Source organism: Schistocerca nitens, chromosome 4 (assembly GCF_023898315.1).
Source record: "Schistocerca nitens isolate TAMUIC-IGC-003100 chromosome 4, iqSchNite1.1, whole genome shotgun sequence".
Lineage (NCBI taxonomy): Eukaryota > Metazoa > Arthropoda > Insecta > Orthoptera > Acrididae > Schistocerca > Schistocerca nitens.
The window spans coordinates 403,136,648-403,163,578 of record NC_064617.1 but is presented as its reverse complement, the minus strand read 5'-3'; the positions used below and the strand labels follow the sequence as shown (position 1 = coordinate 403,163,578).

General features: G+C 40.4%; 1 protein-coding gene across 1 annotated transcript in view; it reads left to right on the top strand.

Moving 5' to 3' along the window:
- Positions 1-20,350: 20,350 nt before the first annotated feature.
- LOC126251806 (solute carrier family 22 member 7-like) overlaps positions 20,351-26,931 on the top strand; it is an 85,566-nt gene continuing 78,985 nt past the window's right edge. The window contains exon 1 of the mRNA XM_049952450.1: positions 20,351-20,420. Coding sequence (XP_049808407.1) covers positions 20,397-20,420 — 24 coding nt within the window. The 5' untranslated portion in view covers positions 20,351-20,396. The remainder of the gene's footprint in view (positions 20,421-26,931) is intronic.

Here is a 26,931-nt window from a genome sequence, read left to right as displayed (position 1 = left end):
GGTATACTGTTGCTTCAGATAGGTCTCCGACCTAACTTTCCTTAGTAGAAAGTTTTAATCAGTGAGATAATTTTTCCCAGCATTTCCAAATAATTTCATCATTACTATTTTCTGGCACCTACAACGTTTTGCCTTTACAGCCGGTAACACATCTATTTTCCAGCAGGCATAGAGGATTTCTACGTTAGACATTATTTTCTCATAGAAGGAGTTTAAACAGTTGTATTCCGGGGGTTTAAGTTTGAAAATGAAGATCCCATGTACTCTGCACTTGCACTGAACAGATGCAGTTCTTATCAGAAGCAAAATATTATTTGGTCCCAAGCAATAAAATTTGGAGAAATCGATAACAAACTCTGGGTTTTCTTCTTTAAATATTGAGAACATTGCTAGAGGGTTTCTGCAAGCTTTTCTTTATTCCATTCTCCCAGACAGTGACACAGTCATTAATTCCTAGGCATATGTATACCATACCTAGCCAGAGGTAGAAATCACTCACCTATGAATAATCCACTTCACATTTTGCATCGAAACAATGCACTGCCATTGCTAGTGGTAGTAAACCAGCACGATGTACCAAGCATGATAAGACCACCATTTTCTTCAAACGCCTTTTGCATCCGTATTACACTTGTGTAGTCCTAGAAAGAGAGAAAATATTGTAACTGATAATATGGTAGATGCTCCATACATTGTTTTCAATAAAGATTCAGCTTCGATAGCTTTGAGGTTGCAAACTAGGCAAAGCCTAGAAACCTAAGACAAACTGTAAATAAAAATAAGAACAATAAAAATTAATCAGTATGACCAATACATAAATACAAAGGCATCTATGAAAATGGTTAACATAAAAAATTCAGTTGTCACATATCGGACACATTTTAGTACCTAATATAACCTGTAATATAAATTTGGTGAAAATCATACAAAGTTATGGGAGTGATATAACATATAACTTACAAAATAAGTAAAAGAAGTGAAATTATTGAAGTATATGCCGAAGGGGCAAAAAATATGCTATTTTCTATCATGTGTCAAACGAAGAAACTAACTACTAATGCTGTAATTACTCTTCATCATTATAAAAATCACTGTACTGAATACTGAAAATATATTTTCTAGTACTTACATTCTAGAAAAAGTGTAGAACAAATTTCTATAGATCTCTGCTGTGTCTTCGCAAAGACTCCGAAACTGATCAATTTTTGCCTGTTTCAGAAAAAAACTATAGTTAACCATCTTGATTCAGTGTAACCAACTCACAGCTTCCAGTTATACCTAAATTTTATTCAGTATGTTCAATTCAAAGCGTAGAAACATAATATTAGCGTTTTTGTTATAACATGTGAACAATTTTTTAAGGAAATTGTCTGATTTTCTATGGAATGCTCGTGTTGTTAATTATTTTATTCATTGCTTGTACACTGGTGACAAACCTGTACACCATCAATCTTTCCTGACATTTCATGTATTTTGTAACATCTAGCACTAATTGATCTCTAGATTACATCTTGTATCAGCATTTTTTGAATTCCCGCTTCTGCCTTTGCTCTCTTCACTGACTGTATTCGGTATGATTTTGTATGAAACGATTCATGTTCTCTCTATGACTTGTGATTTGTATACACATCCTCGAATTTTGTCGACTTCCGTGCAGAATAACAGCTTATTGCTTTTCAAATTGTACACCAATTCGCATCGTTGTGCATCAGGCAATCCAGCAAGCTTCTCTCCCTTCCACTCAATTAGATCGCGTGTAAAATTCCACTAGTGGCGTCAGGATCATCACAATTATCTTCTTTCGTTCACATATTATCTCTCCTACAGTACACTGATTTCTTCTCTGTTGAAGCAGGGATCTCTCCATGTTTATCTAGAAAAGGCATTGAGACTATAGTTTCATTCTTCTTCACCAGCCTTGTTGAATAGTGTGATTTTGTAATTTATACAGTAGGTGAAGTTCAGAACTCAAACGTAAATATACTAAATCAACTTGAAGTAAGTCTCAAGAATTCTCGAGAAAATCGACTTCAAAGTGTTCTTAGTAACTAAATTTCTTAAAATTCTGGCGATTTTTACAATAGACGGAGTGGCTCAGTCGGAGTCGTTGGTTCCACTCTCATTATGTTGTTTTTCATTTTTTGTATAGTTCAAGTATTCACACCATTTAATACAAAATTCATCAAATATATGCTAATTAAAACTTATTTAATCACTATTGTTATGAAAAATGCACGTCTCCTTGTTTCTGTTTCGATTGTTTTAATGTGTCAGTTTTTCCAGCCAATTGTTCCCTAATTTCTAATTACACATAGCACACCAAATGTAAGTTTTTACATCGACGATTTATGAAATACTGTTAATAAACTTACGATGTACTTTTAGTTTAAACAATCTTTATTAGCAATCTAATGTAAAATAACAACAGCTTAGAATTTAAATTTGAAATAAAAATGGTATTTTGCATGTGACATGTAACTAGAAACAGGAAAATGTTTATTTTTCATAAAAGATAAATGTTTGTTGAATAGCATGTATATGATGAATTTTATATTAAATTATGTAAGTATTCGAAATGAACGAAAAAATAAAACGAAAAAGAGACTGTAGGGAGAATCGAACCAGCATTTCGTTTTTCAGTGCTAGCGACTGAGCCACCCCACCTATCATTCTTTAAGTGAATTAAAGTTTCTGAGAAAACTTGAAAGTTGATTCTGTAGAGAATTTTTGCGAGTTGCATCGAACCACTTCGAGATATCGATATTTGAGTTCTGAACTTCATCTACAATAAATAAAAACAATTACAAAGTCCTGTTGTTCGATAGTGTTCTTCTTAGCGTTCATTCTTCCTGCTGAATGTTCTTCACGGAGCTTACTATCTTACATTACAAAAGCAATTTTATTGACATTTTCCCAAAACTCGTACTTCTGTTAAGCTTGCAGATCATTTGTACTTTATCTATATTAGTTGCTAGAGGTGAAAAGAAGTTATTAAAACTCAAGTTGATACAGACTTATCTCTGGGCTACTCTTCCTTAAGATGAGTTGTTTACTGTCAGATTCAGCAACTGAAATGGAAACATTGAAGTCAATAGATTCAAATTCTGTTTTGACATATTTTGCTCATACAATCCCTATAATAATTTCAATAGTATATTTCTGCCAAGGGCAAAAAGTCAATAAACATGATTATAGCGAACAAATGTGGGAACTGTGCATGACTTTCATAGCAGAATATTCCACTTCTGTATCGAACACTAATTTATGTTTTCCTTTACAGTTTCATACAAAATAAAATTTGACTATGTTCACCAATTTTCTAAAATTTAACTGTGAATTTCCTTCACATGTAAATACGACTTCCACAGTTAATCAGAGTCTTACGTTTATAATGTCAACGCAAAATTAGAAGACATTTTTGTGTATTTCTTTTCTAATCTTTTCCGGTGGAAACGTGCATAACTGTAAACTATAAAATTATAAAGTTCCATTTTTTAAACTAAGAAAACAGAAATTCTATATAGAAATTCTTTCCGTTTAGTTTAATAGGTTTCTATTGATTCTGGAACCAAACAATAGGGCCATTTCTTTCCACTTGTAACAAAGGCTATCAACGATCTAAGGAATTACCTTAATGGAAAATTAATTGTTTCTTCCTTTTAACATGCAGCACTGGAATACTACTCTGAAATTTATTTCTGTTGCTGAGGAATGTCTATGTGGTTCTTATTTTAAGAGAAGAAGTAGGCCATTTCCAAGATCACTAAATTTAGACTTAGTTCTGAAGATCACACCAACAACCAGAGCTAAAGACAACTAATATTTAAGAGAAAAGAGGGGTAGGAAGGAAAAATAACAAATCGTTTCTGGGAAAAAATGGCCCTGCTTATATATCACGAGCAGCTGATCATGAATTACTGTGAATGCTTGCACCTATGACCAACACGGTCTCTGCATTTCGCAGAACATGGTAAGACATAACAAACAAAAGAAAGAAAAAACAAAAATTAACTGATCCCAAGTTTAACACAAAGGAAATTTTTCTTCGTGTTGAATTTGATTCACACTTACTTCTTGAGGTTGGCTTCATGTTTTCAACATGATAATTTTCTTCATTTTTACTTAGTATCATAACCTTTAAGTCAACGGCATTTGGGCATTCCACACTTTTAACAGTAGATGACCATTTTTATTCCGTGTCAAACTAAATAATCTCATCGTCCTTCTTGATAAATTTTGTGTGTTTTTTCATCAACACTTTTATATTAAGTAAGGCAATACGATCATAACATTCCCTTCTTTGATTGGGCTTATCTCAAAAATAAATTTCATGGACAACTGTGTTTTCTCTTCTCAAGTCTTGTTCGTGTTTTAAAGATCACTAATGAGTTCACTGAATACACGTTGTGACACTGGTTCAACAAAATTCTATTACCTGTAAGTTCTGTTGATGTGTGTGGCTTTACTGTTTCTCACACCCTTAAAATCCTGTGCCTATTTTTTCTAATGACGGTTGGTGACGACAAATCTATGGTTTTCTATCAGAATTTATGCTCCCTCAACCTATCCTCTTGTTCTTTCAATAGAAATTGAGGACTTTTGGCTTTCCATAGTGCATTTGTCTTGTGTATATTTACTATGTGAAGCATTTCGATTTTCACTTTCCATGGCGGTACAACCATTGTGTAGCTCTTGATCCATCACTACCATGTAAAGGAAAGCACTGCCGTTGCGGCAACAGACAGTGTAGTGGGGCTCGACCAACTCCTATTTCATCCTTAGCCAATGGCTTCATCGGAATGAGATGTGGAAGGTTGGGTGGTCAGCACACCGTTCACCTGAGTGTTATCGGGTTAGCATGCCTTAGGACTGGCAATATTCGGTCAAGTAGCTCCTCAGTTGGCATCACAAGGCTGAGTACATCCTGTTCAAGTCCCGCCACCAAAGAAGAATTCCTGAATATCCAGTTCTGGTCTCCCACATACACTCTTTCGCACTCTAATTTACAGTTCACTCCCTATTGGGCTATAACTTAACCAAATTCGAGTCCAGTTCCTTCACTACCATCCAAAGGAGAGCACCATCATTGTGACTACAGACATTCCAATGAGGTTCGACCAACTGCCATGTCATCCTTAACGATGAACGTCATCGAGATGAGGTATGGAGCGGTGCGGTGTCAGCAAGCAGCTCTCCCGGTCGTCGTCGGATCAGCCGACTGCTGTCGCTACTACTCGGTCAGGCAGCTCCTCAATTGGCATCACGAGGTAGAGTGCATCCACTACCAGTCTTCTCACCATGGAAAAATTCCTCTCTATCGCTCTCACGTCCCCTGCACTGCAGTCAGCCACACTGGCCACACAGCTGTGGGTGTTGACAGCTACCATAATCTGCATGAAATGTCTTCGTATGTTTGGAAGAGATCTCATTAAATAAAAAGGATGTCATTAAAATCTCTTGGTAGCATATGATCTATTAAACTCTAGTGACTGGCCATAGATGCCGTTTCCTACAAACATTGCATGTGAGCAGAATCTTCCAGATCTTCCTGCTCATGCTGCACAGTATGTAGATGCTTTGCAGTTTTCTGATCTATTCCTCCTACCAATGAGCCATTTACTGAAACTTACGTATCACGCCAGAGTGGTGTATCTGATTAGTAAGTAATCTTGCATTACAACTTAGTAATGAGTGGAAATGAAACTACCTTAAAGGCTGTTACAACCTTTGTTACACTGTTTGTTAGTTGGTATCTGAATTTAATGAATGCCAACAGTACTGCAATCGCTTTTCTCTCAGTACTGGTGCATTGCCAATCCCAGTTTGTGATGCTGTGCTTGCAACTACGCCAGGCCTTACCTGTAGTTCGCTACATCATCTGTGTGATACATCTGCATACCTGAATTATAATCTGAGCCACGAATTGCCATATAGAATTTTCCGTTCAGTCAAGATGGGAAAAAATATGGGGTTATACAACTGTCCTTTAATATTCCTGATGCCTATCTGATATTCGTTAGTTTATTATCAAGTCGTTTTTCTTTGAGTGCATTCGACAAATGAGGGTTATTTAATGGCTTGACCTATGATAAATCTTCTATAGAAGCCACATAAATCAAGAAACCCTGTGAAATCTCTGGTAACTTATTTGTCTATTTCATGCAGTTCAAGCTGTCGCTTGATCGATATTTACATTTCCTCATATCTGATTTTATCTTTTTTGTCAGACTTCTCTGTGTTTACTACCATGCTAGCTTTATCGAATCTATTCATTGCTTCTTCCAGCATTTTCTCATATTCCTATCATACTTATATATATATACATATATATATATATATATATATATAATTAAAGGTTGCATATGAGTTTCGTTAGTAATGGTTGACCTAATAAAGAATCAAATGTTTATGTTAAGTTCAAACAGTAATAAAAATTGTGGATATTTTAAAATCCTAATAACATTATTATCTAAAATTCTCATGTAGTGGTATGTTGTAACAGTATATATATATATATATATATATATATATATATATATATATATATATATACTATTTCATGACTCCGCTAAAACTTTTGGAGTAGTTCCTCCAGATATCCTGGTCTTTCTCAGTAAGGATGTATTAATTACTGGCTGCACATCTACAATGACGCTGTGTTACCATTTCTCCTAAACACTGAAATAAGTGTGTTATTATACTGGTTAGTCGATCACTCAGCAAATTCCATTTCAAATATGCTTCTTGTTTCTTTCTTCACTGTCTGAAGTTTTGCTTGTGGGATTCGTTAAGGGCATATGAAAATTGTTCATGTTCCCTTTTTTGGTCTTTCATTCACTTCTGGGTCATTTTAACAATTTCATTAAGTTTCCTTAAAATGATGATGAAGCCTTTAAGTTTATACTGATTTGATTGATCTAAGATGGTTTATTTTCTACAGCTTATATGAAATCATCTACCTTCACTTTATTCTCCCATCTATGCTTCTTTTTTTTAAAGCTGCCACGACTGCCTTGTCCAGCGCCAGTGTTACTATCATAGTTCCGATACTCAATTCTGCTCCCATTCCTACTCTTTCGTTAAATTTAATCTCTCCTCCTTATTCATCTTTTCTCACTTCGAAGCATCCTTTCTGAAAGTCTAAACGAACACGAGCGAGCTGGTGCAGAAGTTAGTGAACTGTATTTGTATTTGGGAGGACTTTAGTTCAAATACCATGTATCGGGCATTGATATTTACTTTTTCATGCTCAACCTAAATCACACAGGGCGAAAAGGTAGTGTCAGTTTCCTTCCTGTCGTTCCCCAATCCGAGTTCATTCTCTGTCTTTAATGGCCTCAGCGACAGTAGGGAGTTAAATGCTAATATTTCTTCCTTTCCTTCATCATCTGCTCTGTTCCAAACATTACGGACGGTCCTATCTCAATCAACATGACTGGCTTAAACTTCATAATTATCTCCTTTAATTTAAACAGCAACAAAATGTCTTCCTTGGGAATCTTGCTTCCAGTTCCCACAACACCAGCAATGAAACCTTTGTTAATGCGAGAGTGGGTATCTTCTTTCCTTGTTCTAACAATGTATTGTTTAGTTTCTGAGATATTGCACTGACTTCGCTACCCAACATTACGGAGGGTCCTATCTCAATCAACATGACTGGCTTAAACATCATAATTATCTCCTTTAATTTAAACAGCAACAAAATGTCTTCCTTGGGTATCTTGCTTCCAGTTCCTACAACACCAGCAATGAAACCTTCGTTAATGGGAGAGTGGGTATCTTCTTTCCTTGTTCTAACCATGTATTGTTTAGTTTCTGAGATATTGCACTGACTTGGCTACCCAACATTACGGAGGGTCCTATCTCAATCAACATGACTGGCTTAAACATCATAATTATCTCCTTTAATTTAAACAGCAACAAAATGTCTTCCTTGGGTATCTTGCTTCCAGTTCCTACAACACCAGCAATGAAACCTTCGTTAATGGGAGAGTGGGTATCTTCTTTCCTTGTTCTAACCATGTATTGTTTAGTTTCTGAGATATTGCACTGACTTGGCTACCCAACATTACGGAGGGTCCTATCTCAATCAACATGACTGGCTTAAACATCATAATTATCTCCTTTAATTTAAACAGCAACAAAATGTCTTCCTTGGGAATCTTGCTTCCAGTTCCCACAACACCAGCAATGAAACCTTCGTTAATGGGAGAGTGGGTATCTTCTTTCCTTGTTCTAACCATGTATTGTTTAGTTTCTGAGATATTGCACTGACTTGGCTCCCCAAATCTTTAAGAACTTCTAGATTTATATCGAAAATTTTGAGCTCTACCGCTGGCTGCACTTGTTCATCACCTTTATCCCACAATCATTCGCCATCCCGTTTTCTGTATTATCTGTCCTATTGGTCCCATTACGTCCGTTCAAGACTGGACGTATACAATTCCCTGCTTAGTCATCTCGCCTCGTTCGTGTTCCGTTCCAGCATAGTCATTCACCTGCCCTAGTGACTGGCACAGATTCTGCAATTTTAACTGCATTCTTCTCAGACGACATGCTTCTGCATTCTTCTGCCATCACCGTTCCATATTTGATTCTGGTATCTTCCTTTTTTGTGGGGTTTCCTCTGAATTTATTATATTGTCTTCCGGTTGTTCTCGTCAATGCGCTGCTTATCCGTCTTGCCGTAGGTCAAGTGACGTGTATACTTAATCTTTAGTAATTGCTAGAAGATTTTCGTGGGTAGATAAAGGTAGTTTCCACATTATAAGCGACACCATAGTCCCCACCTTAATCAGCTTGTGCTGTTATAGATTTCATACTTAGAAGTCAATGAAATTCTTTTAACCTTTTGTCACAAATTCTGCAGAATTTTCTGCTTGGTATAAGAGAGCAGTAGACTGACATTGGTTTATACTCCTCTTAAACTGGAACGTACTGAGCTTCAGAGATCAATTGACCTGAAAGCTCTGTATTGTTTTTAATCTTGTAATCTCCAAAGCATGTTTATAGAATTTCCGTTGATGTGGCGCAGCGAACAGAACAGCCTTGTCGAGATTTATGAGATGAGAAAGAGGTGTTTCAAATAATTCGCATCTCACTGCCGAGGCGAGTGCAATATTGCATCCAACGGAGAAAACGGCACCTAGAACACCTGGAACTGATACGAATGTACAGAAGAATGTGGAATGTAACGTGCTATGGACTAGGTCCTGCGTGAGATTTGAGCCCAATTAGATTTGAATTTAAATGGAAAGTTTACATTTCAAGTGTATTCGCACTAAGTAGGTAATATTTGTTTTATACTAACGATAGTGGAGGCTGGTGTCCACAAATTCGTGGTTATTTTGCGAACGCCATGTATACACATGATGATTATGATTAAAGTGCCAGTTTCAAAACACCGTAAAAAAAAGAACCGCTGCTCAGAATGACGTCACATTTGAACGGAATATTATCGAAGAAGGGAGAACGCCGCTATAGAAACAAAAACAAGAAAAGAAAAACAACGAAAATTTTCCCATTAGATGGTGCTGTAAGCGAGATGACGTAAAAGGATTTGGCTACAAATATCAGATGAATTGCAGAACGACAGCCGTGGTGTGAGTTGTACATTAGACAACTGTACTGTGCAATTTACATGGCAGCATAAGTTTGGCTTCCAACAGGTGTGGCACTGTTCGTTACGTAATCCTATCCACCACGGCAATGTCCTATCACGTCGGATGGGGAAAATCGGTTCTGAATTGTCTTGAGGCAAAAGACCGCATAAAAAGCAATAATGAATTCCGGTTTCAATCATTCTCAGACCAAATACCGCATAAAAAGCTACAATAACATCGGGTTTTAATCGTTCTCAGGCCAAAAAACACCCAAAAAGCAACAAGAAATTGGTTTAATTTAACTATAGAGCAACGTTTGTCTTAGTGACAGGTCAGCATGAAGCAAATCCTGAACATGGGTGATTACTATTGATAGCGATACAGGATGTTTCGTAGAACTTTATGCACCGTGCTCACAGGCATGTCCAAAGATTCGGCATTTAGCCATGCACTTCATGTTTGCACATAAACCGTTCGACTCCTCCTGCAATACCGTGGGCACATCCTATACTGATGTCGGACCAACTGTTTACCTTCGTCTGCCCCAGTGCACTTCCAATGAACTTGTCTTTTCGAATTTCGTAATCATGTTCTCCATACCTTTGGTAGACATCGGAACAACGCCTTCTTTCATAGCATGAATTGTACGGAGCTTCTGCAGAGCTACTGGCGTCTTGTCACCATTCTTCAAAGCGAGCTTTACTAGTAGCGCGCGATCCTGCGCTGTGGCCATCTTCTGGAGAGTCTCAGATGCCAAGTGAGGAACAACAGTGCACATCGCGTCTTTAACAGCGTCATCCAATGGTAGAATTTCCCCCATATTTTTTTCCGTAACGTTTTCCCCTTCTTCTATAACAGTCCACTGCAGTTTGACGTCGTTCTGAACAGAGGTCCTTTTTTTAGAGCCTTTCAAAACTGGCACGTTAATTTTTGTCACCCTGTATATGGTGCAGAAAATACGTATACAAATTTGTGGTATTATTACAGTAGATTAAATAAAGCACTTTTGTTATGTGTCACTAGGTGGACTTGCAGGTTTTGATCCTGGAATTTCCGTAAGCGAACGCTAACAGTTGTTTTGATTGTGTCGTATGCAACCTGCAGACACTGGAAATTTATGTGTAACAAAGTTATATCTACTGTTAGGAAGCCCCTGGATAAACGGTTGCATTATCATTCATTATGTTATGTTGTGTTTACATGAGAGTTTCTACTAATATTTACAGGTCCTCGATACTGGTTAGCTCTAACCGAGTTAGTTGACATTCATCTTATTTACGTAGAAGAGCAAAAATGCAACAGTCGAGCAGCAAGGCACCTGCACACAGAACATTCTCCAGGTGGGAGATTACCAAATCATGTCACATTTCCCTTACATGAGACCAATTGGGATATGGTCGACTTCGTAGAGTGCGAACGGTCCAGTTTGAGAAAAGTGTATTGCAGCGAACTGAAGACAACCCCAACACCAGCACATGATACATAGCTAAGGAATTAAATATCTCCAACGGCAATGTAGGGAATGTCATTCGAGGCTTACATTCATCTCTTCAAGTGTCAAAAGAGACAAGACCTATTAGCTGATGACTTCGAAATGTATGTTTCGTTTTCTGGTGAGGTTGCATTCAGGAGGAAAGGAATATTCAACAGCCACAATAGCCAAGATTGTCGGTTGGAAAATCCTAAGGCCAGTTCGTGTGTTCCATCATCAACTGAGATTTACAATAAATGTATAGGCTGTTACTGTCGACAACCGTCTGATTGGGAACACACTAGGTGGATGAAATTACCGCATCTTTCTCCATTAATTACTACCGGAACAGTTCGAGGATATCCCGCTAGCAGTCAGGCAACGATTATGTTTACAGTATGATTGGGCCCCACCATACTTTCCCGATGATGTCGGCTTCAACTACTGAACGTGAATTAGGAAAAGGTTGGGGGGGGGGGGGCATCACCATGGCCACCTCGTTCACTCAACGTCACTGCTGTGGATTGGATTTCTTTTTAAGGGGGAAGATGAAATATCAGGTGTTGGAGATACCAATAGACAACCCAAAAAAGCTTATTGTCTGTTACGCTGAAGCTGCAGCCATTATTTGTGTCATGCCTCGCTGACGTAACTACATAGACTCCCGTGGCCAGTGTCCTGATGATTAAAATTATCGTGGGTGCTGTAAAGCGTCGTTGTATAAAATACTTAAATTATAAACTCCGAAACAAACGTTTCGGCTGTATTACAACGGCCTTCCTCGAGCAGGATTGGGTTTGATGGAGAAAACGCGGCTCTATTTATTGCAAACTATAGGTGCCAACACGGCACATTTATGAAATTTTATTGGCCCTAGAATATAATAGGGTAGTCTTGACGATTGGGGAAGGGACAGGAAAGTAGCTATCTACTTGTGGGCTAGCCAGCTTGTCAGTGATTGGTGACAGTTTGAAAATCAGCGCCTGGCTTCTGGTGGGCGCGTTTTCTTGCTGGTGTGATCGGAAATGCACTAACAGTTCCGCTATAGGCGTTTGTATCGGTTGTCGCGTCCGTACCCGGCGAGGTGTCCGCCTCGCGTTCGCTCGCCGCCCGTTGCCCAGGGACAGCTGGCAGTCAGGACGACGGAAGTCTGTAGCCGTCCTCTCTATTGATTTTGACTAGCTGCCTAATAATTTCAGTCGCCTGTCGAATTTTGCGTTGGCGCGTCCACGACTCTTTCGCCAGCACACAGGTTTCCTGGAACAGGACAAGCTGTTCACAGCCATGAAGGTGTTCCGCTATAGCCGATTTATTATGCTGTGATTAACTGTTCTCCGCACTCACAAAGTAGTTCATATAATCTGCATCCTTGCTGGAACCTTTCGTGTTGTGGATCGTGTGGCTGCTGCAGAAAATCGGTTTGAATCCTCGTCGGCGGAGAACGTTGCCTAGCCGTTCATCGACGCCCTTCACATATAGTAAGTGCACTAGCGGGAGCTTCTCGTCCTTGTCCTCTTTTCTTGTTTTGTTGCGGTTTGGCTTGGTCGTCTTTCTTATAATGTTGTTGTCGTAATCGTTGACGCAGAAAGTATGGAGAACCTACCTTAAATCCTCTTTGATATTGTTAATGTCATTTACCACCGGCGCGGGCTGTCAGCGCGTGCAGAACTGAACTCTTCTGAGCTGGGTGGTGGTGGATGCAGGATCGACTTGTGTGGGTTGACTTCCAGTACCTTTTGTGTCCAACTGTACCGTACGCAGTTCTATACAGCATACCTCCACGTCCGCAGATGGTAAAGCACTGTTGTTTTCGGTTTCGTGACTGAGCTGCATGTTCCTTTGCAGACTGTTTAAATGCCGAAGGAAGCTCTCCAACTCCGCCTCACCGTGTGGCCATGTAACGAAGGCGTCGTACGCATACCGTAGCCAGCAACGGGGGCGTAACGGCGCAGAAACTAGCGCTGTTTGTTCAAAAGCTTCCATGAAGACATCCGCAGCGACTGGTCTGAGGGGCAGCCCATGGCCACTCCACCTAATTGCCCCCCTCCCCCTTCCCTAAGGTGAAGTACGTTGACGATAGGCATAGGCTCACCAAATCACAAATATCAGGTAGCAGAACATAAACAGTATGTGCGATTAGCACAGCATAATAAATCGGTGACAGCGGAACACCACCGTGACTATGGGCAGCCTATCGTGTTCCAGAAAGCCTCTGTGCTGGCGGAAGAATCGTGGACACGCCAACGCAAAATTTGACAGGCGACTGAAATTATTAAGCAGCCAGACAACATCAGTAGAGAGGATGGCTACAGACTTCCGTCGTCCTCACCGGGCACGGACGCGACAACCGAAACAAACGGCTATGACGGAGTTGTCAGTGTCTTTCCTCGCACTCCAGGAACACCACGTGCCCACCAGATGCCAAGATTCTCGCCAGTCACTGACAAGTCGACTAGCCCACCAATAGCACCTCTCCTACCCTCTCCCCTTTCGTCATGACTATCCTGTTGCATTCTAAGAGCAATAAAATTTCACAGCTATAACCTATTGACACCTATCTTCTGCAATAAATAGAGCCACCTTTCCTCCACCAGACCTAGTCTTGCCCTGAGGAAGGCCACTGTAACACGGCCGAAACGTTGGTTTTAGAGTTTATAAATAAAGTATTTTATACAACGAAGCGGTCATCAGATACCTGGCTGTTTTGGGCGTGTCGTACTACTATTAGCAAAGTTATGAATTAGCATAAAAGGACAACGTTTTCGACAATCACCTCTAAAGCAAAATTCATCACACCACAGTTTGAACACCATCTGCCAAAATCACCAGTGTCAAAATGATTGTGGACCCCTAACGGAGAAATGAGCGCTGAAGAAACTGGTATGGGCATGCGCTTTCAAATACAAAGATATATAAACAGGCAGAATACGGAACTGAAGTCGACAAAACCTATATAAGACACCAAGTGTCTGGCGCAGTTGTTAGGTCGGCTACTGCAGTTTATCAAGATTTAAGTGACTATGAACGTGGTGCTATAGTCGGTGCGCGAGAGATGGGACACAACATATACAAGATAGCTATGAAGTGGGGATTTTCCCGTAGGACCATTTCACAAGTGCACCGTGAACATCAGCAATCCGCTAAAACATCAAATCTCCGACATTGCTGCGGCCGGAAAAAGATCCTGCAAGAACGAGTCCAACGACAACTCAGGAGAAGCGTTCAACGTGACAGAAGTGTAACTCTTCCGTATATTGCTGCAGATATCAATGCTGGACCATCAGAGAATCATTCAACGAAACATCATCGATACGGGCTTTAGGAGACGAAGGCCCACTCGTGTACCCGTAATGACTGCACGACACAAAGCTTTAAGCATAGTCTGCGCCCGTGAACACGGACATTGGACTGTTGATGACTGGAAACATGTTGTCTGGTCGGTCAAGTCTCGTTTCAAATAGTATTGAGCGGATAGACGTGTACGGGTATGGAGATAACCTGATGAAACCATGGACTCTGCATATCAGCAGCGGACTGTACAAGATGGTGGAGGTTCTGTAATGGTATGGCGTGTATGCTGTTAGAGTGATATGGGACCCCTGATACGTCTACACATGACACTGACAGGTAACACGTACGTAAGCATCCTGTCTGCTTACCTGCATCCATTCCTGTACATTGTGCATTCCGACGGACTTGGAAATTCGAACAGGACAATGCGACACCCCACACGTCCAGAATTGCTACAGAGTGGCTCCAGGAACACTCTTCTGAGTTTAAACACTTCCGCTGGCCACCAAACTCCCCAGACATGAACATTATGGAGCATAACTGGGATGTCTTGCAGTGTGCTGTTCAGAAGAGATCTCCAGCCCATCGTACACTTACGGAATTGTCGACAGCTCTGCAGGATTCATGGTGTCAGTTCCATCCTGCACTACTTCAGAAATTAGTCGAGTCCATGCCACGTCGTGTTGCGGCATTTCTGAGTGCTCGTGGGCGCCCGGGCGACCTACACGATATTAGGCAGGTGTATCAGTTTCCTTGTCTCTTAGGTGTATATATATAGCATCTGGGACCCAATCCTGCAACAATATATGTATATACGTTACGAGATAGTGGTAGCCCTCTACCCCTATTCATGCTAGAAAGGTTCCCGTTTTTACCTGATGGACGCGCTTTTGCAGATATGAGGTTGGGAAGAAATTTCTAGAACATTCCAGAACAATGGACAGTATTCTACAGCATTTCAGAGCGTTCCAGAATGCTCCGGAATATTCCACAATGACCCGGGTTGTTCTGGAATGTTCGGGAATACTCAGCAACATTCGGGAAGATTCCAGAATATTTGGGAACATCCCAGATTTGTGTGTACAAACACTCTAGAATGTTGTGGAACGTTGTGGAACATTGTGGACCAGTCGAAGCCCTTTTGGTATGTTCTGATATTCGCCAATGGTCGGGTTACCCATGGTAGCGGTGCATCAAACAAGACTCGGCGTGGGTTCGAACGTCAGTTTCATGTCAGTGACAAAAGGAGGAACCGAAAAAGTAGTGCAGTGCATGAACAAATAACATTAAAATGAATATATGAAATGAATAAATAACAGTGAACTGTGAGTGGTCAAAGTGAATATAAATCAAAAATAAAATGTGAAAAGTGTGCGAAGTGTACATAGTGCATTTGTTAATAAAATGTTGATTTGATTTACCTTTTTGACAATGCCCAAACGTAAAAGAGGAGGAGATCTTACCAGGTCTCAAGCAAAATGACGAAAACGAAAAGAACAGCAAACAGAAGAACAGTGAAATGAATGAAGTATCAAGAATTGCGTTACAATCTTGTAATAAAAGATGGTGAACTCAAGCCAGCCATGAAAACATCACCCTACGAGAAGAGTGAACGAGAACAAGTAAACAGTACAACCTAAGAAATGAAGCTTTCCACTGCGGCCCGACGAAAGAATATAACTAACAAAAATATGACCGAATCAGAAAAACGGACAACATATGCAAATTTTACAAGGCGAAATAATTCAGTAGAGAAACACCAGAATTCTGTCGCATGAATGGAAAAATTCGATTACCACCACAGGAAGCACCTCCGCAAGAATTTTAACAAAAGATCACATGGAGAACACGAATGTCGATTTAATGCACCTCAGATAGACGAAGTCACCGTCGTAATTGAGGATAGTGGAAACATAAGCCGTGATATAACTGTACAACGAAGAAGAGAAGAAGAACAACTCTTTGCAGAGACACGCAGTATCCACTAATATTTCTGCAGAGAGAGAACTTATATCATTTTAATATGAAACAGATCCAGCATGAAACAGGCGTAGAAACAATCACCGTTTATTCCATCAGATCTTGGTATATATGTATGCGAAAACAGAAGCGGAACGCTTACTTTACATGAGACTGAATTATAAAGAACTATGCACGGAGAAATATATCCACTTCAGAGAGGCAATCATAAATGACGGAAACATGACGACATTGGAACAGTGGTAATCTTAGCGTTAACACACATATGAAGTGCGAGACACATGCACGAATACTCTCAAGATGCCAAGACCTACATACGGACGACCTGACCTCTTCATAACATTCACATGCAACTCGTCGTTGCCAGAAAAACGAGAACAACTAAGTGAACCACCTCAGGACACAACATTAACATCTTTTTACCAACTGTGCCGCCGGCCGAAGTGGCCGTGCGGTTAAAGGCGCTGCAGTCTGGAACCGCAAGACCACTACGGTCGCAGGTTCGAATCCTGCCTCGGGCATGGATGTTTGTGATGTCCTTCGGTTAGTTAGGTTTAACTAGTTCTAAGTTCTAGGGGACTAATGACCTCAGCAGTTGAGTCCCATAGTGCTCAGAGCCATTTGAACCAACTGTGCCAAACGGATCCATTCGCGAAAACATTACTATATGTCAACATCCCTACATTCTATACGTGGAAAAAGGAACAAAAATATAGTAGATCATTCAGGAATCATGGAGACTGTGGCCCCAGGCCAAGTGTACACCGAACAACGCTGCATGTTTCTATCACCGGATGTTGCTACACGAAATACGGGGTTCAACAAGTTTCACAGACCTCAAGAATGTTGACAGCTACCTATGCAAGGTGTACAGAGAAGCATGGCAAATCTTAGAACTACTGGAGACCGGCAACCACTAGGAATTAACGCTGCAAGAAGCCGCTCTCACAGCCCCAGCTGAATAAATGAGAGACTTATTCACCGTAATACTGACATGTAACCCATCGAATCCAAATCAGCAATGGGGCTCCAAAGAGAGTACGAGTGATGACATACTGTACCGACTTCGACAAGCTCATCCTGAACTGACCAGCATATTCAACGACGATATCTTTAAGGAAACACTCGCTCGTCTAGAAGATAAATGTTTTTAGTAAGTGAATAGCAATAAACAACCAGAGCTTGGTACAACTTGGGATGCAAACATCACGAAAAGATGCTATCAGTGTGATACCCCTCGAAATTACAAAGGGAAAAAGCTAAAATATCAACGAACAACCTCAATACATTGCTCACAACAAGCCACTCCTCAATGACAATCAAAAGGAAATTTACAACGTTATTATGGACCGGACTGACCACAGCACTGGCGGAATTACAGTGAACCGCCAAAGTAACTGCTACAGGCATGCGTAGTCAAATACAGAGATATGTAAACAGGCAGAATACGGCGCTGAAGTCGGCAACAAATGGTTCAAATGGCTCTAAGCATTATGAGACTTAACATCCGAGGTCATCAGTCCCCTAGACTTAGAACTACTTAAACCTAACTAACCTAAGGACATCATACACATTCATGCCCGAGCAGGATTCGAACATGCGACCGCAGCAGCAGTGCGGTTCCGGACTGAAGCGCCTAGAACCGCTCGGCCACAACGGCCGGCAGGTCGGCAACACCTACATAAGACAGTGTTTGGCGCAGTTGTTAGGTCGGCTACTGCTGCTACAATGGCAGGTTATCAAGATTTAAGCGCCGTTGAACGTGGTGTTATAGACGGTGCACAAGCGATGGGACACAGCATCTTCGAGGTAGCGATGAAATGGGGATTTTCAAGTACGACCATTTCACGAGTGTTCCGTGAATATCAGAAGTCCAGTAAAACATCAGATCTCCGTCGTCGCTGCGGCTGGAAAAAGATCCTGCAAGAACGAGACCATCGACGACTGAGGAGAATCGTTCAACGTGACAGAACTGCAACCCTTCCGCAAATTGTTGAAGATTACAACGCTGGGCCATCAGCAAGTGTCAGCGTGAGAATCATTTAACGTAACATCATCGATATGGGCTTTCGTAGCCGAAGGCCAACTCGTGTTCCCTGGGATACCTTGCAACGTGCTGTTCAGAAAAGATCTCCAGCCCATCGTACTCTTACGGAATTATCTACATCTCTGCAGGATTCATGGTGTCAGTTCCTTCCAGCACTACTTCAGACACTAGTCGAGTCCATGCCATGCCGTGTTGCGGTATTTCTGCGTGCTGACGGGATCCTAAACGGTATTGGATAGGTGTGCCTTTTTTTTTTTTAGGTCTTCAGTGTATTTACTTGGCTGCTCCAGGCGGCACCGGGAAAACGTTTGTAATAAATCTGTTTCTGGCAAAAGCACGTGGTAGACACCATGTCTCATTTGCACTGGCATCATCCGGTGCTGTAGCCACACTTATGGGAGGAGGACGAACTGATCATTTCGCACTACAACTAGTGGTGAGTACAGCCTAAGAACAATTCCTGGCACGTAACACCGGAAGAGCATGTGGACGGGGTGAACTTCTAAAACAAGGTAAAGTTATCTTCTGAGACGAATTCATTATGGCACATAAAACATCAGTCGGAGCCATGGACAGAACATTACAAGACCTGCGAGGAAACTATGAAGTGATGGGAGGATGTCTAATCATACTCTCAGGAGCTTTTCGACAAACACTTCCAGTTATTCCCAATTCAGCACCAGCAGAAGTGATCAATACATGCTTAAGAATCATTTCTTTGATCAAACACACAAACACTGTGATTAACAAAAAATATGATAGTTGAACTATCGAAAGACGAGACAAAAGCATATGTTGCTCAACAAAATTTACAAATAGGCGAAGGTACATATACTACTGACCTGACGATCGGCCCCATTAAACACAACAATGATTTCCACAAAACAGCCACTGCTGAAAACGGTCTCATCGACCAAATTTATCCAAACATTGTTCACAACTATACCAGTCCGGATTGGCTCTTTGAAAGGACAATTTTGGCAACTTAAAATAATATTGCCGATGATATTACATTAATATTCAGAAGAAAATTCCCGTACAGAATTTTTGAACTCTTTGCAAGTACCAGAAAGCTATTACACTGTCTTCGACTTGAAACTGAATCTCCGAGCATACTACTCAGAAATCTCAACTCATCAAAACTATGTAATGGTACTAGGATGATCGTCAAATAGCTAATTTCCAATCAAATTAGCCTACTGTTTTACAGTTAACAAATCGCAAGGAGAAACTTGAAAATATTGCGACAACAACCACGAAGACTCCTGTTTCTCTCACAGTCAACTATACGTAGCCTGCTGTCGAGTAGGAAAGTCGAAATATTTGCACACAAATACCCCAGATAACAAAATGAAATATATTGTTTATAAACAAATATTGTGAGTAGTTGGAATACGTCGTAATTTTTTTAACTCTTGTACTTTAACAAGTATTGTAAGTAGTTAGAATATTTTTCAATAAAAATTTTTCAGCTCTTATACTTTAAAGAGTTTCCTTTTATTCCAACTACCACACGATCTCATATCAACTCCCTGAGCGAAGTAGAGTACCCCAGACAGCAGGTTCATAATTAGTTTAAAACGCAATTTCTATCCTGGCATCTAATGAGAATGGCCACATAAATACAATCAGGATACAAAACCTGGAAAAATCCTGACGAAAAGCTTTACTTTTTTCCACTGTCAATGAGGTTCATGGACTGGAATCGAAACAAATCGCTGAAACACCTAATAAGAAGTGTGAACTCATAAACGCTAATTATCGTGTCAGTCTTATCTAACCAGTATGCCAAGAATCTCTTGAGTGACTAAGCTGTCTCTTCCTCATTCTCTGACGGTGTCTTCTTGCCGGAAAACTGACGATTACTGTCTTTCTTGTCAGCGCGAGTGCCATTTTCCACGACGAACGCATTACGCTAAGCGCCGCCGATTTCTCTATCTCTCCAACGCACCAGTTCGTTTTAAGGCCACACACTAGCATTCAGAACTCCAGTCGGTTCACGGCAATGGTTCATGGAGGAGTCGAAGTGGTATGTTTTGCCTACACGCATTTGAGTATTTTTCTCCAGTTCGAATGTAATTTCCATGAGTGACTACAAATTCATTTCAATTTAACAGATTTTGCTCTCTAACTGAAGCCTTTTTTTGTTGTTTCACAATTTTATTTGTCGTCTATTTTTTTTTACATAGCACGATAAGGGATTTAAAAGTTTATAAGTTTTTATAAGAACAAGTACTTCGAATTCCCTGCTCAGTAAAAGTGACGCTCAGTGTTTTACTTGAGGCCTCAATACTACTGGATCCAACAATGTGCTCCCTAGGCAATGGTTATAGTCAGAGACCGGATTATATGCATTGGCATGTTGCATATGCATTTGCATATTTGGCTACTTTTCACCGATTACTGCATATTTGAACTAAAAACCAGTGACGATGCATATTTTCGCTCTATGTTTACAATATTTTAAAAATTTAGAAAGACTGTCTCCAGCTCCATCTAGCTGCGATGTCTCACAGGTTGACCGTGACCTATAACTGCTTGCCATCGCTAACCGAGAGGCCACTGCCATTAGAGAAGAGGAATAGGAACAGGCAGACAAGAGTCAATGCTTCTGCGCACGCGCCCCTGGTTAATCCCCTCCGCTGTCATACCGTAAGCGTCGGCAACAATTAAATTAAACTACGCAAGCTTTTAGTCACACGTCCATTGTTTCAGTTTAGCATTCTATTTACTTGTATACAAAAAAAAATGGCTCTGAGCACTATGGGACTTAACATCTATGGTCATCAGTCCCCTAGAACTTAGAACTACTAAAACCTAACTAACCTAAGTACATCACACAACACCCAGTCATCACGAGGCACAGAAAATCCCTGACCCCGCCGGGAATCGAACCCGGGAAGCGAGAACGCTACCGCGCGACCACGAGCTGCGGACTTATTTGTATACAGCTGAACGTCTTTACGACATGTAGTATGTACCGTGTTGTGCACGGGAAAATAAGCCTCGTTTCGTGTATAGCTGACCATCCTGGAACATTTAAATGTGTCAGAATTGTTTTGTACTGCCGAGTTTGCGAGAAAAACGTTACGTTCAAAACAAAGCATCAAATAGACCATCATGTCAAGACAAGTCATCATATCGCACGAATGCAGAAGAAAGGACCACGGCAACAGCTTCTGGCAACAGCAAGTTGCAGTAGCAGGGATTAGTCCAAAGGTAACCAAATAAGTCGGCTTCACATGGATATATACCTCTTCACAAACTTACAAACCCTACCCTCAAAGTTTTCCTAGGCAACTATTGTTTGAATCAAAATATACCAGATGAATCAACATTGCGTAAAAATTATATACCGACAGTTTACGTAAATGTTTTGGAAGAAATACGCAATGAAGTTAAGGACAGCACTACCTGGAATTCAGTTGACGAAACTATAGACATCTGTGGCCGTTGCATTGCAAACTACAATGTTAGTGCTTTAAAAGAAGAGACTTCTTCTTCCTATTTAGCAGCCTGCAAAGAACTTGAAAAAGTAAATCATTCTACGATCGCCAGAGTTGTGAATGAGGGTATCAGAAAAATATTTCGAAAATCTTCTGCAGATGAAAGGGTGTTTGTGTTTATTTTAGATCTGCTCCCTATATGACCAAAGCAGAAAAACTCTCTGAGTATTTTATCCCAACTTGAATCATGTGACGTGCTTTGCTCATGGAGTACATCGCGTTGCTGAAGAAGTAGTTCCACTTTGTGAATGTAAATAAACCGATTTCATCCATAAAGAAAGTGTTTCTAAAGGCTCCTGCTCGCCTCAAGACCTACAAAGGGAAACTACGAAATGTGCCTTTACCTCCCGAACCAGAGGTAACTCGTTTGGGTACGTGGGTCGAAGCTGTGTTGTTTTACAATTAACATTTCGAGGCCATTGGAGAGGTAGCAAACGACTTCGATAGTGCAAAGGCTTTGGCAGTCTGCCAGTGCAAGGAAGCTTTTAATGATTCCGGTATTAAAAAAGACATTGCTGTGATTAGCGCTCATCATTTCCATATACCTGAAAGTACTAACAACCTTGAAACCCAAGGTTTGGCACTGAATGAATCTATTCAGTCAATGAATAAAATTATTCTAGTGAACTCATCATTGCCGGCGGTATTCTCAAGAAAACTTGAAGAAAAGTTAGAAAACATTTTAAACAATATCCCAGACTTTGAAGCTATGTGCCAAACTGATAGTTTTATTAATGGGGCAGGTGAACATTAACCAAAAACATTAACTGCCAACATAGCACCAAAATTCAAATAGTGGCCAGTTGCCACAGTTGATGTAGAACGATCCTTTTCTGCTTATAAAAATGTTTAGAGTGATCGAAGACACAATCTTACTACCTAACATTTGGAACAGTACTTGGCCGTTTATGTTTACAATAGAAGAAAAATGTGAAATAAATCGTAAATAATACTTTGGTCCAATAGTTCTAATTAAAAGTTAATGCTGTTCAAAAAAAATCGTGGCTGTATGTCGCTTTTTAAATAAAATAATTCGGAGTTTAAATTGCCCCTCAGCGAGCTATATATCTCGCAGTTGATTCTGTACATCGCATCGCATCCGCTTATTACCGACAACAATGGCAAAGAAGGAACAATTCTTGAAACACGGTATGTACCCCCATTTTGCAAATTTTTAGAAAATAATCCCAGAAAGCCACCCTTCCTAACCTCTACTAGAGAGTATTCAGAAAATATCAGCATTCTAAACGTACCGATTTTTGGCGTGGCAGGCGCTCTTCCTCGTAACTGATAAGCACAGGTTTGACTTTCAGGTGTAATGCACACAGTAACTATCGTGTTTCTTTATTATTTGATTTTGCATATTTCGCCATTTTCATGAATTTTTAAGCGTTCTTCATGCATATTTGCACGCATATTTTAAGGGTTTTCTGATGCCTATAATCCGGTCTCTAGTTATAATACATAACGGTCCGAGAGTTCCGTATAATCTTGATTATGAATGTGAAACAATGGAAAGTCTGGGTAGAAATGTCAACAATGTAGGAAAAGATAGAATGATGCTTACCGTAAAGAAGACACGTGAAGTTACAGACAGACACAATTACGAGGCACTTCCTAAAAGTTTTCTGCCACAGCCTTCCTCAGCAGAAGAAAAACACACACCATTCATACACACAAAGAGCACACCTCATGCCCACATGACCGCCAACTCCAGCCTAAGGTTATTTAAAAGGGAGGTTGGGCCCGAAGCTAAATCGGCTGCGATTGGCTGGCGCAGTGACGTCACTGTAGGAGCAAAGGGAGGCAGCGGCTAGCGCAGCAAGCGACTCTTACTAAGGACAAGCAACTACTTATAACACCAATAAAATCTCAGGAAATTATTTAAAACAGTTGATTTACGTGTTTGCAGTAGAAGAAGAGTGCCACTGTCTTGATTTCCGCTTCTGTGCTGCTGCTGCTTTCTGCATTTTATGCTTCGTATTGAGGAACCGCATACGAATGAAAAGTCGTGTTCTGACATACAGTTTTATAACGTGTGACGAAAATTCCGGATATTTAGTTTGGACAGCAGTGCATATTGTTTTCACTATATTTTTTTTCCTTGGAAATACTATCCAATCCATTAAATTCATTAAAAATTAGTTCAAACTGAGACATCTTATGTAGCCACTCATCTGTGGGAACTGTAAGCCCACCGCGAGATAGAAATTCAATCCAACCATAATTTTCATTTGTTGGAGGGCTTACAATATCAGCCGACGGCGTTCCCAGTGTCTTCTCACAGTTCTTAGCACGATATGCAGTGTAGCCAGCCAGGTAACGGAATCCTTCTGCAGAGCAGTCACATCCCTCTTTGACAGCAGATTCTTCTGGTGCAGGTTGAACAGGAAAGTTAATATCTCGTAGCTCTTTTTCACCATCTATCATTTGCAGTGCTTCGCTCATGTCAGGCAAAATTCCTGTGAACAGATGTGACGTCAAAAATCCGTCACACTCATCTGCCTCTACTGATGTGTCACTTGACAGAGGACTGTCATAAGCATTGTGTCCCAGCAGTAACAACCGTAATCGATATTTTACTTCTGTTGGAGAAGTGTTCGAATGGAAATGACCAATTCCTCTGACCTGTGAGAAAAAATTTTCCAGTGCATCCTGGTTCAATCTTGCAGTTAAAATATATGTTATTTGTAGTGGCTGAAGATCTGAAAACAATCCAAATAATGACCGAACAGTTGTCATAATGCCTTTCTGGAATGGGAGCAAGTGATTTGCATTGCCTACGCGCATTTTTTTCGGCACACGTATACAGTTCTCTCAATATTCTTTCTTGAACATCCTTATGTATCCCATAACCACATGATAACACATTCTTATTGTACCTCCGAGCAGTCAGAATGACAAATGCGACGTTTGCTAACTGAAAAAAATTCGCTGCTTCCTCTTCTTCAGGCATTAGGTACTTTATGGCTTTAGCTGTGGTACTCGAAAAAAGGTGCATTGCCAAATAAACCCTTTGACGCTCTCTCCCCTTGACACTGAGATGAAGCTGTGACAGTTTAGGACACAACTTCATTTCACTCCTATCTAATGCGAGCAGTCTTTCTACAATAGATTTATTAACAATTTTCCCACTTGGAAGCTTTAGTCTGTCATCCAGAAAGTTGTTCCTCATTAATTTAAACAAATGCGGAATATCTGAAAACACCCAGATTCGTTTATTTTCATACTGCGGATTGGAAAAGCAGGAATTTGTTTCTGTCACATTAAAATCTTTCCACACAGATCGATTTTTTTGTTCCAAGGTCGCACACTACCGCAACAACATCGTAACCAACATCTTGTACAGAGCAGATAATACTGCTTAACCGATCAGCTGTTATTTGTGTGTCAAAATCATAGTAAATGGGTTGCTTCCACCCAGAAAACAAACCACGTACCATAACAAATAGCACGTTACTGTGTGGCCCTACAACACGATCTTCAACAGGATTATAAATAATATTCCTGTCTACATTCATTTCGTCGAATAATAGCACACACACACGTTCAGTTTTTGTCAATACAGATGAGTGGGCTTTCATTAGTTGCAAAACGTCTGTCAGCAGACCAGGAAAGCATCTGAAAGAGCGTGACGTCCATCTCTTAAGTGTTGACAGTCCTGGAAGTGGGAAACCGACCTGATTTCTGAAAAACAAATAACACTTCCTAGACACAGGACGAAGTGTAAGCGCTTTACAAATATCTTCCTTTTGCCATTTTGCTCGTTTCTTTCCACTCAACAAGCAGTTTATCTGTGTTTTCGAAAACAATTTGCCTAATATTTGAGTCACTTTCTCCTGTACTTGCTTCTTTTGACACTTTTGTCGATATTTTATTTTCTCACCACAAGCTTTCACTTTGAGTTTCAAACGCTTCTCACTACACCTGAGATTTGCACACATAGCTGTCAGTCTGCGGTTCCTGTATTCTAATTCTTCTATACGTTTACAGAGTTCGCTTATCTGTTTACTATCAGTGTCACAGTCATCTGTCGCTGTTGACTGGTCTATTTTTCTTTTTTTCGGAGACACACTAACCAGGTGCTCAATTGCATTTTTCATTGTCTTTCTAGCCTGCGACCTGTCTGCCCTATTCGGAGAAACTGTGTCATCAGGGCCTGAATTTCCACTAACACTGGGAACACTTCCTGGTATATTCACACTCGGCACTGCGTCTGGTTTAAGTGTTTGCTTCGGCGGTAGATTGAGAAGTTCTGCTCGCAAGTCACGTAGATAATCATCGGATGTGAAATGCAATGAACAAACAGTTGACGTCGCAACATTGAAGCGATCTTTTCGGTGGCACTTCATAATCCAGGCCCTCTGCACTTTAACGTCTTTTGGGAACGAATGATAAATTATATCCGTGCCTTTTGTCTTTCGGCTGTACGACAGTCACCCTGTTACAGCTCACCCAGGCATTTTAACGCAACACTTTTACAAATTTTGGTAAACATTTCTGGAATACAGTGATCAATTAATTGTTATATATTAGATTAAAGTTCAGTCTTGATCACGTTATGTCTGTTTTAATGAGTAACCGGTTTCGGTTTTTTCTATAAAACCATCTTCAGACCCATTGGCTCCTTTGGGCTGGTAGGTGGAGCTCCCCTTGCTGCTGTGCAGTCAACTGATCAGTTGACTGATGTCTGCTTGTGAGATGTCTGCTTGTGTCTGTATATGTGTGGATGGATATGTGTGTGTGTGTGCGCGAGTGTATACCCGTCCTTTTTTCCCCCTAAGGTAAGTCTTTCCGCTCCCGGGATTGGAATGACTCCTTACCCTCTCCCCTAAAACCCACATCCTTTCGTCTTTCCCTCTCCTTCCCTCTTTCCTGATGAGGCAACAGTTTGTTGCGAAAGCTTGAATTTTGTGTTTGTGTTTGTGTTGGTTTGTGTGTCTATCGACCTGCCAGCGCTTTCGTTCGGTAAGTCACATCATCTTTGTTTTTAGATATATTTTTCCCATGTGGAATGTTTCCCTCTCTCTCTCT